We start from the raw sequence: 18,851 nt of genomic DNA, 5'->3' as shown, positions 1-18,851 counted from the left end.
CATCTTCAATCAGTCTCCAAAGGGACAGAGAAGAATGCTTCTGTCTTAAATTAGGATTTCTCTTTCACCTGTTGAAAAGGGAAAATGGGTAAATACTTTGTAACAAATCTAAGTTCCATAGGCCCATGTTAACTTATGAAAAAAAAAAGCTGACCTAAGAGTTCACAGTCTAAATGATCTTTGATTTGAAAGTATTTAGCCAGTAACTTTTGCCTACCAGGAAAATATTTTCTCTTTAATGAAGTAGTAGTAGACACAGGGGCCTCTTCATTTTCTCTAAAAAGATATAATCATTCTGCCTTGTGCCCCAAATGAGGCAGAAATTATCCTTAATGTGTAGTTTGAACATTTGTATAAAAATATAGTGAACTGCTCTTTCAGAGTCTGACCAGAAAAACATGTGAGCTCACAAAATGTCCACCTCCCTCAGGAGGAAAAACAGTCTGCTGCTCTTCTTCATGCTGATTGTCACTGTGAGAACTCCCAGCATCAGGGACATGTCCCGCAGTCTCACACAAATGCCAATCCCTGTCGTTGGGAGAAGGGGATTCCAGCCTCACAGCAAGCCTGAGGGACTCTTGTTCTCTGCAGGTCTGCTCCAAAGCTGAGTGCCCTTTGCACTAGAAATCAATGTCATCCAATGAAAACTCCAGGAGAAAGTTAAATATCAGAAGCTAAAATGCCTCTTGTGTACCAGTCTCTCCCTGCTGCGTTTCTGCCAGGTGACAAGAAGCAATGAGGAAAACAGAGCAAGCAAAGGCTGAAGAGAGGAAAGTCAAAGAACTGTGGGACTTGAGAGTTAGAAAGGGACAAAGTTCCAAAAAGGAAAAGTCACAGGAGTCCTACTGTGCAGAAGTAGAATGCTGTCTGCTGACAGCAGGGCCTACCTCCTAAGACACCCACCTAAAATAAAAGTCATCAACACCGTCAGAAGTTCTTTCACCAAGCTTTGGCAACCTGGGCCTTGGGGTTCTCAGCACGCAGTCCAGAATCCATTTCTCAGGAGGTGGACTTCATTCAGTAAGCTCACAAGACCAAGGTATAAAACCAGAAGTCAAAATAGAAGTTGCCAATTTGCGATATAACCACCAGACAGATGTCAGAGTGACCCTTCCCTTCCTGAAGATGTCCTCATTGCAAAGCCAAATCCTAATCAGACAGCAATTTGATGTGTAAGGAATCTGAACAATAGGAGTTCATTGGATGAAGTGGATGTTAAACTGCTTTGGGGGGCAAGGGAGAATTGCTAATGGCAGAAAACACATCACATGCTGTCTGCAGATCTCTAGATCCATTGTCCTAACAGGAATGGCTTTGCCAAAAGAGCAACAATGCTCCAAGTTTCTCTTAAGAGACCCATCTCCTCCAAACATGACTTACACATACACTCCTTCCACATTCCCATCACTGAGCAACCACAATTAGAATGGTAAAGTATTTCTTTTGTCCTAAAAACTTGCATTAATGTTCTCATTGCAAATTTCAAATTGTATATTTGTTGTAACAAATGAACATATAAAAGAAGGTAGAATAAAAATAATTCTATTTCTTCCACCCAGAAATTATAGGTGGATAATCTTTCAATCTCTGTGTATACATCTTGGGTTGACCATATAAAATTTCCATTTTGCAGATAAAGAAGCCAATTATCAGTGATTTCACATGATCCAACCTAAAATAAATGCATACATTATATCAAAGTAGGATCACACCTTAAATTCTGTTTTGTTGCTTTTTTTTTAATTAACCAGTGGTCATAAACAACTTTCCAAACCATGAAGTAATACATGATGGATACTCTTTATACACTTGTTTCTCCAAACCCCTGATTATTTCCTTAGGGAACATTCCTAGACACAGAACTGTTGGGTTAAAGGATGTGCACACACCCATTCATTTATATATTACCTAAGGCTGCTTTCACCCAATATCACAGAGTTGAATAGTTGGAACAGAGACCAAAAAAGCCTACAATTCTAGTCTCTGGTCCTTCATGGAAGAAAATTGCCAACCACTAACCTAGAGTCTACAATTAGCTAGAGACAGAACATTCACAATAGGACCCTACCCACAGTATGTCATCCATTCCGCAAGAGGACACAGGTACCTTATTTTATAAAATTCACCATGACTACAAGAAGCTCTCTTCCATTTTAAGTATTCTTTAATTAGTCCAAAGGTTCTATATAACTTCACTAAACATTAGAACAGCATTAAGGAATACTATTAGAGAAATGTAGTTTCATTATTTTTAACTACAGAAATTATTATAACCTAAGATATAAATGGGAGCCAAATCAAACAAAATGAGTTGTTATAAAATTCCTCTCTTGCATAATAATCTATAATAAATATGTGTTCTTAAACATTTAATATAAAAACTGATTATTAAATAAAAAGACAAAAGAGATTTCATTTCTTGGCCTTTGATATGAAACAGCTAAGAATTATAGACATAATTTCCCTTACTCAAGAGTAAGACTCAGAAACTTGGCTAGGAAAAAACACATTTAACTTTTTATTGAAAAAAAAATCACATAGACCACATCTGTATTTTTATAAATTCCTCATTAATTAGATTTTAATCTACATGACTATATCACATGCTAGAAAACCATCCAAATACAAATTCTATGAGACGGTTTTACTGCCATTACTTTAAGAGCCATTTAAAAGATTTTCTATGGGATATAAGATTGGGTGATTTATCATGGTTTTATGCTCCTTTAATCTGCTCCATCTTCCCATTGTAAAATAAATATTGGTTTTAAAATAAATGAATCTGCCCAGGTTTTGATGAGAAAAACTGCCCTGTAAATCACAAGCTCACGTGTGCCAAACTCTAAGTCCAATGTTAACTAGCCCATTTTGACAAAAAATAAGTCAGTTTTATGGAACAAAATCTACAGAATAAATTACTTAAGTATATTACCAATGCTGAAATGGAACTCATTTGAGATATGACATCCACATCCCCCCTGGTTTTTTAATTCTCAAAATTACGAGGACTTGATGCCAAATGAGTCCTTCAACTGGACTTTTAAAAAGTGTATTCTTTACAATAGTTTTCATTATATTCTCTGCAACTCCAGTATACAAGTATGTAATGGAAAATACAAACAAACGAGTCTGAAGGTTATACAATAACATCCTTATCACTTTTTCATATTCAGAGGGCCAACTCAATTTAACAGTCACTTCCTTATATTTCACAGAGCTCTGAGAAATTGACAATATATGTATTTACCTATAGTAAACACAGCAGCCCAAGCACTCTAGAAGATGTGAATGGTTTAAAGTGGTGCTTTGAAAACTTATCTGTGATGTCATACTAGTTGACTTTATCTTTTGTTTACAACATGTGTGGTTGAGGATACATTTGTAAAATACAAAAATGTGCGTTTGGATATTGTGGCCATGTCAAATTGCTATAAAACTTTCTAAACCAGAGCTGTCCAACAGAAATAGAATGTCAGCCACATGTATAACTTTAAATTTTTCTTAACTTTTTTTACATGTTTTCTCCTATAAAAATGCAAAAAAAAAGTAAAAAAAGGTGAGATTAATTTTCACAGTATTTATGTAACCCAATTTATTCATAGTCTTATCATTTCAACATGGAGTCAATATAAAAGCATTATTGATATATTTTACATATTTTTTAATACTGTCTTCAAAACCCAGTATTTTATACCTATAACACATCTCAATTCAGACTGGACATATTTCAATTACTCAATAGTCACATGTAGCTTGTGGCCACTGTGTTGGACTGTGAAGTTCTAACCCTACTTACTCTTCAGTTTCTGCACCTCTCTCTTCACCGTTTGAGTAGTACTGTCTAAACAACTGAACCCTTCAGAATGGCATCTCCAAATTTCTCTTCTGTAATTTTCTGCTTTATAATTGAGGGCACCATTATAATTAAGGTCAGAAAATAAAGACACTAGCAAATTCATGATTGTGGCTAACTGTAGACTTCCTATCAGGCAGGGAATTGCCATTAGCAAGGGACGGGTGCAGAGGAAATCCGCTCTGCTCTTCCCTTCTCTAGAAAGCAATTACTATTCTGAATGAAGTTGGTTTTTTCTTCCCATCCATGTTTCTATACTTCCTCTACAAATTATATTCTTAAGCATTTACATAAAGCTATTAACAAGGGAAAATATGTTTGCATTTTCCAGAGATGTGTGAATTTAATCTATTTGGCTTATACAAACCCGTACCATATTCCAACAACAAATGCCAAAACTGAATCTCACACCCTTCTGCCCTCCCGCTTTATGATCTATGCGTTTGGACGCTGTTGCCACATCCAAGCCTGGAAAATTCCTACTCATAATTTAGGTCAAAATTTAAATGTCACTTATTCAGGAAACCTGCCCTTTGCCCTAATAAGATTAGGTTCCCTGCTAAATGCTCTTAGCTTTCCTATACTGCATTTACCACAACTGTAAATATCTATTTTTGTAATGATTTGTTTAACGTCCATCTCCCTCATGAAAATAAAAGCTAGCACCAGCACAATTCCAAGTCCACAGGTGATGTTCATAAATTGCTGTGTGAATAAATGAGCTTCCATTCCAAGAAACATGATTCAAATTCAACTCAGCTACACATCATTTTTCTCAAGCCTCTTTTGAAACATGCTTAGAATATGTATATTGCATGTGTATTGGCATCTATATTTATTAGAACGTATGTTTTCAAATATAGAACCATAAAGTTAGTCATAGTATATATTCTTTTGACCTTATATTCTGTGGTTTATCTACATTAAGGTTCCTCTTTTCACTTCTAAGACTGTTCTCACTCTTTCTCTCTAGCTCACTCTCTCTCCTTGTATCTCTGTCTCTCTAGTTAATCAAGTTTGCCAGATGTTTGTATATTTGGTTAGTCTTTCAAGGACTCATCTTTTGCTCTGTTGACCTTCTCTACTATTACCTTCCATTTCATTTAATTCATATTTTGAAATACGTTGTATTATCCCTTCCCTTTATTTGAGTTTACTCTACTATTATATCTATACCTTTTTGGTTGCATGCTTAACTCATTAATAATCAACCTTCCTTCATTTCTAATTTATTCATTTATTAATCTACAAATTTCCCTTTATGTACATCTGTAACTGTAACCCCTAAGACTTAAGATAAAGTATCTATTAATTTCTATCATCATTTTTCTTTGACTCAAGAATTACTTAAAATTCTGATCTTAAATATCAAATGTATGGAACTTTTTATGTGTATTGGTTTTTGGACTCCTAAATATTTTCTCTGAGATAAACAATACAACCAATATAAATTTTAAGGTTTTCTATGTATGCATATTCTCTGCTAATGGAGTTCAATGTTCTATATATATATATGTATTTGATCAAGTTAATCCATTATATCATCTAATTCTCCTTTATTCCTAATTTTTTGGGCTTTATTTGATTTATCAGTGTCTGAGAGAAAATGTTTAAAACTCCCCAATTATGTTTACTTATGTTCTCAACACTATGACTGTATAGTGTTGACAGATAGTGATTCTGTCAATTGTTATTTTTTAAATGATGCTACTAGGTAATGTTGGTTCAGGATGAATATATCTTCCTGGTGAAATGTTCTTTTATCATTAAACAATAACTCTAACCGTAATACTACCTTTTGTTTAAAGTACATTTTCTAATATTAATACAATGTCACCAGCTTTCTTTTGAAAAGTATTTGCATGGTATATTATATCAATTTCCATCTATTTTTTTCAATCTTCCCATGCCATTGTCCTTAATAGGGTATCCCTTGTAAACAGTTTGTAAAGTGAATCTAGTTGTTTCCCCTTCCTAATCCAACTTAAGAATCTTTGTCTTTTGACAGCTGAAATTAATCATTTTTATATTTGTTTTGATTCCTGGTGTATCTAGCCTTATTTCAGCCATCAAATTGTTCTACAATTTCCCAAAAGTCAGGGATTATCTAAATGTATCAAGCACTGCACACTACAGCAAGCATTGCTGAATCTAACATAGGCTCATAATTTAGCTATTCTCAATAAGTCATTTAGACACATTAAGCACATTAGAAAACTATACTCTGTTAAAGTTATAAGATAATAAATTCTTATACAAATAATGCACAAAATGCCTAAATTAAGGTGGCTGATCAACTACTATTATTCCTTTACATATAACATGAATATAAAATAATTTGTCATCTACCCTTCATAATGCTGTACTTCTCTCTCCCCGATTTAATTTTTCATTTCTGTCTGATGCAGCTTTCGTTCTGTGTCTTCTTCCTACTCCAGGCTCTCATCACCTCTGACCTAGACAATTGAATTAGTATCTTTTCTCTACCTGCCTTCCTCTTAATACTTTCTACTCCAATTCACCCTCTAGTTAAATGAGGGCCTTGTATGATAAGGAGCTAAGAAATTTGAACTTTACCCTACAGGTCAGCGTCTCTCAAACAAAAAATCCAAGGCTACTGTCATAGCTCCAAACATTCTGTGAGAATTTTTTTTTGATTTGTGGTTTTATCCAATTAACATTCTAAAGAATCTAAATGACAGCCTGGTACTTGAGCTGTGCTTTCCAATAGCAGTGCCTGAGTTTGTCTTTTAGTCCCCCATTGACTCTGTTCTGTTCTTAGTGTCACTGGCACCGAACAATCACCTAAAGTGACAGCTTTTACCTTCCAGTGTGTCGGTAAGCACATCTGGCTGTTGGGTAGGCATGCCCTAATGCTAAAATTGTCCCACATCTGCCACTGTGCTCTTTAGTGGAGATGATTTGCGATTGAAAGATATTGTCATCAAATAAGACTTTAATTTAGCAAGTTATTTAATTAATGGAGACTTTGATATGACATCATAAAAACTCATAGTGTGGCAGAGTAATGGTCTATTTTAATTGTTATGGGCTAATGAGAAAAGAACAAAGGCAGAATTAATATGTAAAAGATGTGTTTATATCAAATAAAAGCCAAATGACATAATGGGACACTGTACAAGAGAAGGTTTCCCAATCTCGTAAATAGAGAAAAATGATAAGAGAATTGAGTCCTCATATGGCTCAGAGTAGCAAGGCCATGCCGGATTAAAAGAGCCTTTATCACAGTAGTCAATATACTTTGTTCAATGTTCATTTATCAAAAATATGTTAAATGCTCAGCCAATAAATACTGAGTGCTAAGCACTGTTCTAGGCACTGAGGACACAGAAGCAGACAAGACAGGCAAAATCCCTACCCTCATGGAAGTTAGACTCGGGCAAGGCAATGAACAAATAGGAATTTATAACATGATGTCAGGTAGTGATAAGTCCTATAAAGAAAAGTAAAGCAGGGTAAGACACAATGACAGCAGAGGGGGACAGCTATTGCAGGCAAGGTGGTCCAGGAGAGATTCTCTGAGGAGACGACATGTGAGCGGAAATGTGAATGCACCGGGGAAGCGAGGCATAGGGGAGAAGGCTTCCAGACAGAAGCAGCCGCAATGCAAAGATGCTGACGTGGGAATGAGCTGGACGTATATGAAGCATATCAAGAAAACCAGGGTGACCAGACCAAAGGGATAAAGAAAGGGTGATGAGATGCGGAGAGAAAGTCAAGCATGAGCCAGACCTTGAAGGGCGTCAAGGCTATGGCAGAGACTGGACTGGCTTCTGAGAATGATGGGGAGCTACTCCCGGGCTTTATGCAGTTCGCACAGAGTGCTGAAAAGGGAAACAGCGACGGTGAGTACAGAAACAGACAGGAATGTAGATCAGCTGCAGAACATGAGGCAGTTTGCTCCGAGTGTTTCTGTTTCTGCAATGAAACATGAATTGTGGGAATCAGGTGAGTGGGACACCTGCGCATGGGAGCTGGAGGTCAGAAGTAGAAGTGAAGGTATAAAATAGTTACCTCAGGGGGTAAATGATGTAGGGCTGCCAAGTGGAGCAGAGGATCCACTTGAAATTTGTGGACATAAATGTAAAGTGAGCAGTTCAGCACAGTTTTATGTTCATTCTTGCCCATTCATCCACACTCAGCACTGAAGTGGACAGAAAGCTAAGAGAGGGCCAGAGCTGTGCCAGATGAGGATGAGAGACACACACACACAAAGGGGAGATTAACCAAAGCACCTACGCTGGGTGAGGCGGGAAGTGAGGCCATGAGAGGGATGAAGAAGAGCACCTAAATGCAGCAGGTCCCTAGACAGAAGCCCCACAGGTCACAGCACACCTGCTGGAATAAGAGGGCTAGCGTCACTTGAGGGGGTAGCCTTGGAGAGACAGGAAGTGGTGGTCAGAGAGGGATGCTTTGAAACACATTTTGAAGGTTAGTATAATGTTTCTAAACAAGGCAACCATGGCATTGGAAGTAAAACACTTCTTCATTGTACAGAACTGTCTCGGGTACTACAGGCCAATTAGCATCCTTGGTTCCTGCCTTCTCAAGGCTAGCAGCACCTCTTACATTTGCAAAAACTCACTAGGAGAGTGATGCTTTCTAGACTGAGAGCCACTGGTCTGGATTATAATCATGATGCAGAGAAAGAGACATTTGCACGTGAGAAAATCAAGGAACTAAGAGAGGAAATGTTCTATGTGGATTTTTTTTTTTTTTACCAAGAATGATGGCAGGAGAGCGAGGGGCATAAAAACAGAGAACTAGGAGGTAAAAACTTCAATAAATGCAGAGAGGTAGGCAGTAGGATAGTCTGAGGTCATGTGTTTTAAAAGTGCTTCTATGGATGAAGAGGAAAAAAGCACTCTAGAAGTGGCAAATGAGGATAAAAGGATCCTGACTCCACTCCAGATTTTGAGAAAAAAATAGCCACCACCTGAGAGGGTGACAGGGAAAAAAATATCCTTAGTGGGTAGCCAAGAGTACCAGAGCAGCACTGCCCAATAGAACTTTCTACAATGATGGAAAGGTACATCTAGGCTGTCTAATAAGATAGCCAATTGCCACATATGCCTATCCAGTCCTTGAAATTAGGCTAGTGGAACAGAGGAACTGAATATTTTACTGTGTTTTATTTAAATTAATTTGAATGCAAGCAGCCACATGTGCCAGTGGTTACCATACTGGACAATGGAGACACAGAAACCAGCTTGAAGACACAGGAAATTGTTACTCTGAGTCTTGAGTAAAGGGGGACAGGGAGATGTGACTTTAGGTAAGCTTGTGCGTCTGGAGCAGGAAGGGGAGAGACGTCATTTGGATAGCATCAGTATTTTCAATAAGCAGGATTCAAAGTACTCATTTTAATTCATTTCTGCCTCCTCAAAGACCAACTTTTATACCTTCTTGTGATGGAAGACACCTGAGGAAATCTCATTCAAAGTCTAAATGTCACCACCATGTCAGAATCCCTTCTCTTAAGAAGCATCTGGCCCTGACTCTTGCCTGTCTTTCTGGGACCTAAGTGCCCCTTCTCCAAAGACTGGCTTAGTTTCTCTATGAAAGTAATTTAAAAATGTAACTTCTGAAAATTCCCAGTTAAAAGATTCTACTATTTAGAAACCATGTTTCTTGTATTTTTGTGTTTCTACTGAAGAATATAAAGAAAATTGTTCTGTGTTATCCAAAGTGAAGAAAAAGTATTTTAATTGGCTGCAGCCATAAGCCTATAGTTTGTGCCTTAAAAAAAAATAATAAAGAAGAGTTCACCCCTATGTTTACCTCACCACACACAGACTTCTGGAATGGCTGTGGCCTTATGCCCTTAGAGGTTCAGCTGCAAACTTACCAGCAACAACTCTGTCCATCTGTCCTCGCCAACCAAATAAACAATGCCAATTGGGGCCAGAACCACTCACCCAATGGAAGAATCCCAGGTTCTGGCTGGCGGCAGGCAGAGTTCAAGTGATAGCTGAATACTGCTGGACACTACATTTCATTGGGAATAAAGGAATAATGAAATACTTCTGATTAGTTTCTGTCTTTTAATCTTCCCAATTTCCATTTTAATTGCAATCACAATATCAAAACACTCTCTGTCCCCAGAGAGGGGATACAGTCCTTGCTTTAATAGACCCTAAAATACATAATTAAGAAACAACCTCTGTGGGACTAATCAGCACAGCCCTATAACTGGTCAGATTCTAGTGGACAAAGGTCAATTTCTCTTGGGTTCGAGGCAAAATCTTACGCTAAGTGTCCTCGCCTAGACCAGACCCTATGACGTGTCCATTTTGGCCCCTTTATCCTTGAGGCTGATTCAGCCCTCAGGGAGTCTACTACATTAACCATGCTTCTGAACTTTAGGGACTGGCCAGAGGGCAGCGGAAGTATCAAGAAATGAAGAGCCCACAGATGTCCACAAAGTCAGTGAGGATGATTCTATAAGATGCCCAGCCATGGATCCACTTTGGGTCCAGGATATAAATTTATGCTTCCATCATAATGAATTCCATATTTTCTAGTATTTGACCCAGTGTTAAACTAAGAGACTATTCTTGTGTTTCCCTTTGGTTTCCCCTGATGGGACTTTGATAAACAGGGAAGCCAAGAAGTATCCTGGTCCTGGACCATTAACACCAGTTAATTATTCTATTCTGTGGCCAATGCCAAAAACAGTCATCTTATAACTTGATTTCATCGGGAACCAGAAGACTCAAAGGAAAGGAGGTGAATAGAATGTTTAAAGTCAGACCTAGCTACTGAGGAGAAACCTGACAAGTCACCATGAAGAGCAGCAAAAAGAAACTGAATTATTAATTCCTGCTGCCTCTCTCTGTCCACAAGCCCCCTCTGGTGGAGGACTAAAAGGTAATGAAATAGCTATAGTAACAATAACCAAAACTTAAAGGAAGAAAAGGCAATCCACAACAAGACAATTAGCCTCCGTAGAGCTAAGAGTCAGATGGAGTGATTAGCAAATATGAGCTGCAACTGGAAACCCTCTTACAGATGAAGCAGTATAATGAATGATTTAACCAAAAGGTGAACACTGCTCTTTCATCTTCACCACCCATCACTTTCCATCACTTTCAATTTGTCTGGCACATAACTGGGAGTAGGTCATAAAATACTCACCATAAAAATTAACCATATTTTGAAACATTAAAAAAGAAACATATAGTTGGATATATTCTAAGCATATGGGCAAGATTCTCAATTAGGATTCCACATATACATTAGAAAAAGCATTGACATTTAAAACTCTGTTATAAGAGGTAGTGTATTCAGCAAGTAACAGAACTCTTTGCCCTATGCTCTGCTTTCCTGATACACTGTCAGTCCTCAAACTAGGGAAGGCGTCATTAATCCCCTCCCAAAGACCAAAGCAAAGACGGCAGGAGGGGGTCAGGTGTTCCCCTTTTCCTCCCCTGGAAGCCGAACTTCTCTGCAGTCTCTGCTTTTAGCTGGTGTGGACACCCAGCTTTCAGGCTTTCAACCTCAACATTCCTACAATACATCCTGACAGATGAGCAGTGAGATGAACTACCTTCACACTCTCATTTGACAAACTTTGTACAAAAAGAAACAAAATGCCAGATGAAAACATATTTTAAGGCTGGGGGGATTCTAAAAATTAACATTTCTACAAACTGCCAGATCCCTGAACCCAGACCTGCAGAACTCATTAAGCCATTTTAACTGAACCAATTAATTGATTCCATCAGAAAATGGGTTGCTTCCTTCCTTCCTGTCTCTGAATTTACCAACTGCTTCTTTGATTTTGCCAAATCACTAAGATTATTTTGCATTTTGTATATATTATCTAAGTTATTTGAGTTATTAGAGAATTCCTCTCCCCAGATTCTGTGTAAAGAAAGTACCTAAATATCTGATTATTTATTTATATTGTTATCTGCAGATTTTTTAAAAGGAAGAATCAGAATGAAAGAAAAAAGGTCAAGAGTTCTGAAAAAGATACAGCTGCAAGGATATTTACTACCACACTATTCATAATAGTAAAATCTGGAAAACCTAAGTTTCAAACAAAAGACTGTTCAATGTAATTATGGGACAGCCATAAAATAGACATTGGTGGATAGGGTAGATATTGAAAATTAAGTAGTGGAACATTTAATAACATGAAAAAAAAGATTCATGGTATTATTAAGAGGGAAAACACATCACAAAAGCAGTAGGTGTAGTATTATCATGTTTATTGACAATGATTCTATTTGGACACTAAAATAGAAAGTCTAGCAAGCATCAATTGACCAAACCATCCTATAAAATGACATATGAGGAGAAGTCTGCTGGGTGATACGTTTTGTCCTGATTAAAAGGGACAGATTAGTCTAACGGGCCTCATTTTGTGTAGTTTATCTATTCCACACTGAATCAGCAGATCCATCCATGACCACAGACTGCATTTCAGTCAACGATGACAGTGGAAGAAAGACAAGACCTAGCAAACAACTGTTAGATACCACAGAAACAACTGCAACTTGACCCATTTATTCACTGTTTAATCATTAGTTTGATGCCCATGTAGGCAAAATCAAAGAATAGTCCTGAGGAGTCTATGGAGTTTTACTGAAATGAAGTTAAGACTTTGGGTTGTGTGCAGAATAACATGTACCATTCCTAGAGTAATGCAGCCATACTGCCTCTGGTGCAGTCCTCTTGAAAGCTGAAAGATCACTCTCAACATACATTAATAGAATAAGCACAGGCATGTTTCTCAGCCATTTAGATCCTAAATAAGTAAATAAAGGATCAGATCATATTAATAACTAACAAATATCAATATGGCCTAGATTTACACATACCTCTTATTAGAACAACTACCATTTATACTGTCGCAATCTGTTTGTACATCTGCTTGCCACTAAACTATAAATTCCCTAAAGGCAAGGACCATTTCCTTTCATTATTGCTAAGGATGCCCAAGACTTATTCTTTCTAAGGACTTAGCACCAAACTTAGATTCCAACTCTAAATGCCTATTAAACATGACAGCAATTTAGACTCTAAGTCTTTCTTCAATCTAAGTCATTCTACTTTAAAAAAAAAAGCCAACAACTTTTTAACATTTCCAAAATATCCTGAAAGGAGGGAAAAATCACATACTAAATTCTATCATGTAACATTTTCCTCCTCAAGCCCTGACTAATCAGAAATGACTAGACTTGGCAGCTCCTTTTATCTCTTGGTCTATAAAGCTAAACTCAGCTCCTATTGTGCCAGTTGGCAAATGCCAACATCTCTTCCCATCTCATACAACATCCTGTCCTACCAATTGTTCTAGACTGTGGCAAACTCGTGTGACCACTTCCCATTAGATCAAGTAGAAATAATAAACCAAATTCACAGGTAGCACCATTAGAGAGGAGCAATCATAGAGTTAAAGGAAATTAGAATGGTGCCAGCCTTAATATTATTGATTCCCCACTGGAAATTTCATGGAAAGATACTTACTGCAGTTATATAAAGAGCATCTGTCTGCTTTCCAACTCTTCAAGTTAAAAAAAAAAAGAAAAGAAAAAGAAAAATCAACCAGGAGGGATATGAGACTAGAAATTAGTGGATGGGACCCACAGGTTTTCTCCAGAATGAGAAGCCTTCATCACTATACCCTAAATATGGAAATCTGCTCCTGTGGAATCCAATACATTTATTTATTGAGCCTTACCACTGTCATCCTGGTAACCCAGAGAAGAAGCCAATCTATAATGACTCAAGCCACATTTCACAATAGATTTCAAAGGACACATGATGTCATTTGCTAAAATGACTCAATCCAGATGGAAAGCATTCTGACCTATTATGTAATTGATTGACCTTTGTATGCTTTCCTGGTTATTTATATACTATCATATGCATGAATGTATATCAGTGGTATTTACACTTGGCAGCTCTTTTTGAGAATACATTATTCAATTGGGATTTGAAGCTTTTAACGACCATTTCCTGACCAAACATCCACAAGTGAAGGACAAGAAAAGATATCATCTTAAAAATAATATTTAATAGACTCTGGAAACTCTAAAACAGCTTTGTTACTCAAATTGTTTTAAATCACAGTGGACAAGATCTATCTTTGTAAATCTGAGTTCAAAATCCTGAAAGTGAGGATATTAAAGGGCATTTTATCTATATTCTACTTTGGGGCTAGATAATGGTGGTAAAATATGCTTTACCAAAGTAGTGAAATATTGTGGATACTTGTGAGAAAAGCTTCCTGTGGTGCAGGTAATTAGAAACCATAATAAGTAAGCAGAGAAAAGCATACAACTCTGTGATGCTCTTTGACTTTGTAACTTAATTATGGAATTTGATTTTCCAAAAGGGGTAAGCCACAAATTAAGCAATGTTCAGATGCACACCTGGGGCAGTCCTCAGTAACTGGCCACTGAATTCTTACCCCAAGAGCTATGACACAGACTCAAAACACTTTTCCACAATACTCCAGACAAGCACTACCAAATAAAGGGAATTGGAACATGAAGTGAACTATATTTGCCATTGCTGAAATGAATAATCACACAGTTCATTTCAGTCCCAATACATACTAAAAATCAAAAAGATTGATGCTATTATGAACTCTTCTTAATTTAGTACTCCTTCATCTGCTCACCTAAACTTTCACTGATCTGAAAGTACTTTCATTGGCATATATTGCTACTCCATATTAATAATGTAATTAAATAGAGAAGGTTGCACATTACATAATGGTCAAATTAATTCTATATTTTGCTGCCATATACTCTAAAACCCAAATTTAGATTTTTAAAACCAAAATTTAAAAGCATCTCTTTGAGTCCTAGAAAAGCTTTAAATTAGATTTAGCAGTTTTCCATAAGTTATAATAGGTTGGTATGACCCCTAGTGTAAGTGAAAAGCAAAGAGGGGGTATAAACAAAATAAGATGAAAATGCTTGCATGTTCACAAAGGATATACAGCCGTGAAAAGGAATGGCCTACAACCACATGTATCTAAAGGGATAAATGCCAGGAACAAAAACAAATCAAGCAGGGAAAAAACATGTGCAGACGTCTGTATCCAGCAGTGCTTTCCAAGTAGAGTGTCTGACTAGTTTACAAAGGTCCTAGCATACCAATCCCCTTAGTTGTGGGGATGAACAGTAGCTAGAGTAGCCAGTCTTACAGTGAGCCATAGATACCATTTATCTCAAGGCAGTGTATAACATTTCCAAGTTCAGTGTATGCCATGATGTGAACAAGTAGGTAAGAACTGACATATGGTATAAAGCTATTTTTATAATGCTCAAAAACTAAAACATACTGCATTTAGGGATATATACACATGTGACAAAATATATGAGAAAAGCAAAGCAAAGGAAGGATGAGTGAAAAATTCATCCAGTATATTCATTCCTTCAGGGCAATGGTTACTGCTGGAATAGAAAGGCAGAAGGTTAGACAGGGAAGGAACACATGAGTAGATAATAATGTTACAGGTCTTAAAATGGATGGTGAGTTCACCATCATTCAGTTTATTAATATTCAATTTATTATGTTTCATATATATTATTTTACAGATACAAATATTATATGTTACGTTTTAAAAAAACACCAAAATTAAGAAGTTGGGCATGACAAAGGAGCCATGAATATACAATGGGGAAAAGATAGTCTTTTCAACAACTGGTGTTGGCAAAACTGGACAGCTACATGCAAGAGAATGAAACTGGATTACTGTCTAACTCCACACACAAAAGTAAACTCAAAATGAATTAAAGACCTAAATGTAAGTCATGAAATCATAAATAAAACTCTTACAAGAAAACATAGGCAAAAATCTCTTGAATATAAACATGACCGACTTTTTCCTCAACACATCTCCTCGGGCAAGGGAAAGAAAATCAAATATGAACAAGGGAGACTACATCAAACTAAAAAGCTTCTGTACAGCAAAGGATACCATCAGCAGAACAAAAAGACATCCTACAGTATGGGAGAATATATTCATAAATAATTTATCCCATAAGGAGTTAACATCCAAAATATATTAAGAATTCATATGCCTCAACACTCCCCCCACCAAAAAAATTACCCATTTAAAAAATGGGCAGAGGACCTGAACAGACACTTCTCCAAAAGAAGAAATTCAGATGGCCAACAGGCACATGAAAAGATGTTGTTCCACATCGCTAATCATCAGAGAAATGCAAATTAAAACAACAATGAGATATCACCTCACACCAGTTAGAATGTCCACTATCCAAATAACAAGAAACAACAGATGATGGTGAGGACACAGAGAAAGGGGAACCCTCCTACACTGTTGGTGGGAATGTAAATTGGTGCAACCATTGTGAAAAGCAATATGGAGGTTCCTCAAAAAACTAAAAACAGAAATACCATTTGACCCAGTAATTCCACTCCTAGAAATCTGCCCAAAGAAAATGAGATTCTTGATTTGAAAAAACATATGCACCCCTACATTTATCGCAGCACTATTTACAATAGCCAAGATACAGAAGCAATCTAAGTGTCCATCAATAGAAGAATGGATAAAGATGTGGTACATATATACAATGGAGTATTATCCAGCCAAAAAAAGAAAAGAAATCCTCCCACTTGCAACAATATGAATGGATCTAGAGGGTATTATGCTCAGTGAAGTAAGGCAGGCAGAGAAGGACAAATAGCAAATGATTTCATTTATTTGTTGAATATAAAAACAAATGAAAATAGAAAGAAAAAAATAGCAGTAGACTCATAGATACCAAGAAGGGACTAGTAGTTACCAAATGGGAGGAGATGGGGAGGAAGGAGGGGGAAGGCGATTAAGGGGCACAATAATTCACAATCACAATATAGATTGGTCATGGGGATGGTAGTCCAGCATGGAGAATACAGTTAATGACTCTGTAACATCTCACTACATTGATGGACAGTGACCTCGCTGAGTGTGGAGAGGACCTGATAATATGGGTGAATGTTGAACCACTGTGCTGTGTATTTGAAACTATTATAAGAATGTATATCAATGATACTTTAATAACAAACAAATAAATAAATAAATGACAGAAAAAAAGAAGCCAGGCAATTTTCCAGTTTATTCAAAATCAGTTCTTCACAGTGGACTCTCAACATCAGCTCAAGAATAGATACAACTCCTTAGGGAAGGCTTGAACCCAGTGGTTCTTAATGGTCAAGAAACTACTCAGTGATGACAATATTTTGTTCTGCTAATTCAACAAAGAGACCAGAGTTTTCTAATGGTCAGCCAGAATACCCTCCTCAATGATTACAATATTTCCTTCTAATCCAACTAGAGCATTCAAGACAAATCACTGGAAACCTAAAGTTCCATGTCCCCACTCAAGCACAAATATCAGAAAAACCATGTGCAAACCTCTAATTAGAATTCATTTTTACAAAAATCCAAAAATCCACTTGAGGGGTTCAAATAAAATAAGAGTTCTAGTTGCGAATTTGATGACCAAGCATGTGTACCTTTTTCCAGATTAAGTAGAAGCCAAGTAGTGTCCTGAGCACCACTTCAAAATGACCAGAGAAAACAATGTGCTTAATCCAACTGAGGTCAAGATCAGTCCATACATGGTCTAATCAGCCAAAGCTATACAACAGGAGTTACCAATTCAAACACCTACAGTGGGCAGGCAGGAAATTAAAGGTGTGAAGTCAACCGGGTGTGAAACAAGAAGTATAAGAAGTTGGAAGAAAAGTAACTAAAACAAATATAACTCATGCTGCTTCTCAATTTTGGTCCTGTAATAGTAGAAATCCAGATTTTCACTGAAACTCCCTGATTTTAAAAACAAATCTGCAGGCCATATGTGGCCACTAGCCTTTGCTATCACTATCCTAGTTGTTATTCCAAACTCCAGGGTCACACTGGCCAGACAAGTCTGCAGACCTTTGTTCAGGTGGAAGGACGGTTCTCACAGAAGGGATCACATGTCAAGAAGTCACTCCAGCAAAGCTGGGATTACACACTTACACCCCCTCACACACACAAAACACACTTCAGCTAAACTTAAAAAAATATCTTGTTCAGATAAGATACTAAACTGGATGAAGATAATCCTTACAAGGCTCTGTATGGGTTCACAGTAAAAGGCAGTAAAGTACAATGAAATGAGACAAACGAGAGCCAGTAAAACATCATCTTATTTTCGTAGTTTATTCTATTCTTCCATAGGCAGAAATGCTGCCATAAAAAGACTACTCACAACAAAACCATTACAGATTTTTTTTCCAATTAACTAAAGATGACACAGGTGCTCCCATCTCAATTTCTTCACCATTCCAGAACCATCTAATCAAGTCTAAATTCAACACCTTCACATAGATGCCACTTCCTATAGGAAACCCAGCCTTAGTCCCTGATCTTGGGTGAGACCAGTGCCCTTCTGGTGTTCCTACAACATCCTACCCACCCAACCCCCTTGCTATGGCACCTAATCCCAACACTGTGTGTGCACAGCTCCCTATCTGTCATGAGTTCCTAAAGGCCGGGATAATGTCTAGTCCTCCTTTATGCTCAAGGGACTATTTGTTGAAAAAATGTAATCATGTAATCAGACATATTAAAACTTTTACTTCTATTTTTTAGCAATATTCAGGGAGAAAAGTTTAATTTCAACTCAACCCTATTCTTTTGTGTGAACTTTAAAATTTTCAATTAATACACTCTAAACCTTTTACTCAAATAAGCGCATATATCATGTTGAATTATTACAAACTCAAAAATCACACAGTTGTGAGGCTTTTTGGAATATGTAGTCATAATTAGGCTAAAAATCCTTAAAGGAACCTTCTGTCAGCTTATAGATATGCATGGATTTTTATATAACTATACCAATATTGATGTAGATATAAATATACCATGTATAGAAGAATAGGGCATGGTAAAATTCTCTACCTAAGGACATAAAATCCATATATTTAAACTTATGAGAAATCTGGAGAAGTACAGTATATG

The 18,851-nt window shown here is 37.0% G+C and overlaps 1 protein-coding gene across 14 annotated transcripts in view; it reads right to left on the bottom strand.

Moving 5' to 3' along the window:
- FHIT (fragile histidine triad diadenosine triphosphatase) overlaps positions 1-18,851 on the bottom strand; it is a 1,315,417-nt gene that overhangs the window by 1,039,608 nt on the left and 256,958 nt on the right. For 5 of the 14 annotated variants that reach the window (XM_057508116.1, XM_057508123.1, XM_057508134.1 and 2 more), the window contains one exon: positions 9,793-9,862. The exons of 5 other annotated variants lie outside the window; for them this stretch is intronic. Coding sequence is in view for 4 of the 9 variants with exons in the window: in XM_057508084.1 (XP_057364067.1) it covers positions 9,793-9,862 (70 nt within the window). In the remaining 5 variants the exon portion in view is untranslated. Of the gene's footprint in view, positions 1-9,722; positions 9,863-13,351; positions 13,369-18,851 lie in introns of those variants that run through there. 4 more of the 14 variants (XM_057508099.1, XM_057508107.1, XM_057508102.1 and 1 more) reach the window with 2 other exon arrangements.

Source organism: Manis pentadactyla, chromosome 1 (assembly GCF_030020395.1).
Source record: "Manis pentadactyla isolate mManPen7 chromosome 1, mManPen7.hap1, whole genome shotgun sequence".
In the NCBI taxonomy this organism is placed as follows: Eukaryota; Metazoa; Chordata; class Mammalia; order Pholidota; family Manidae; genus Manis; species Manis pentadactyla.
Note: the sequence above shows the minus strand (reverse complement) of the source record. Positions and strands in the feature narration are given on the sequence as shown.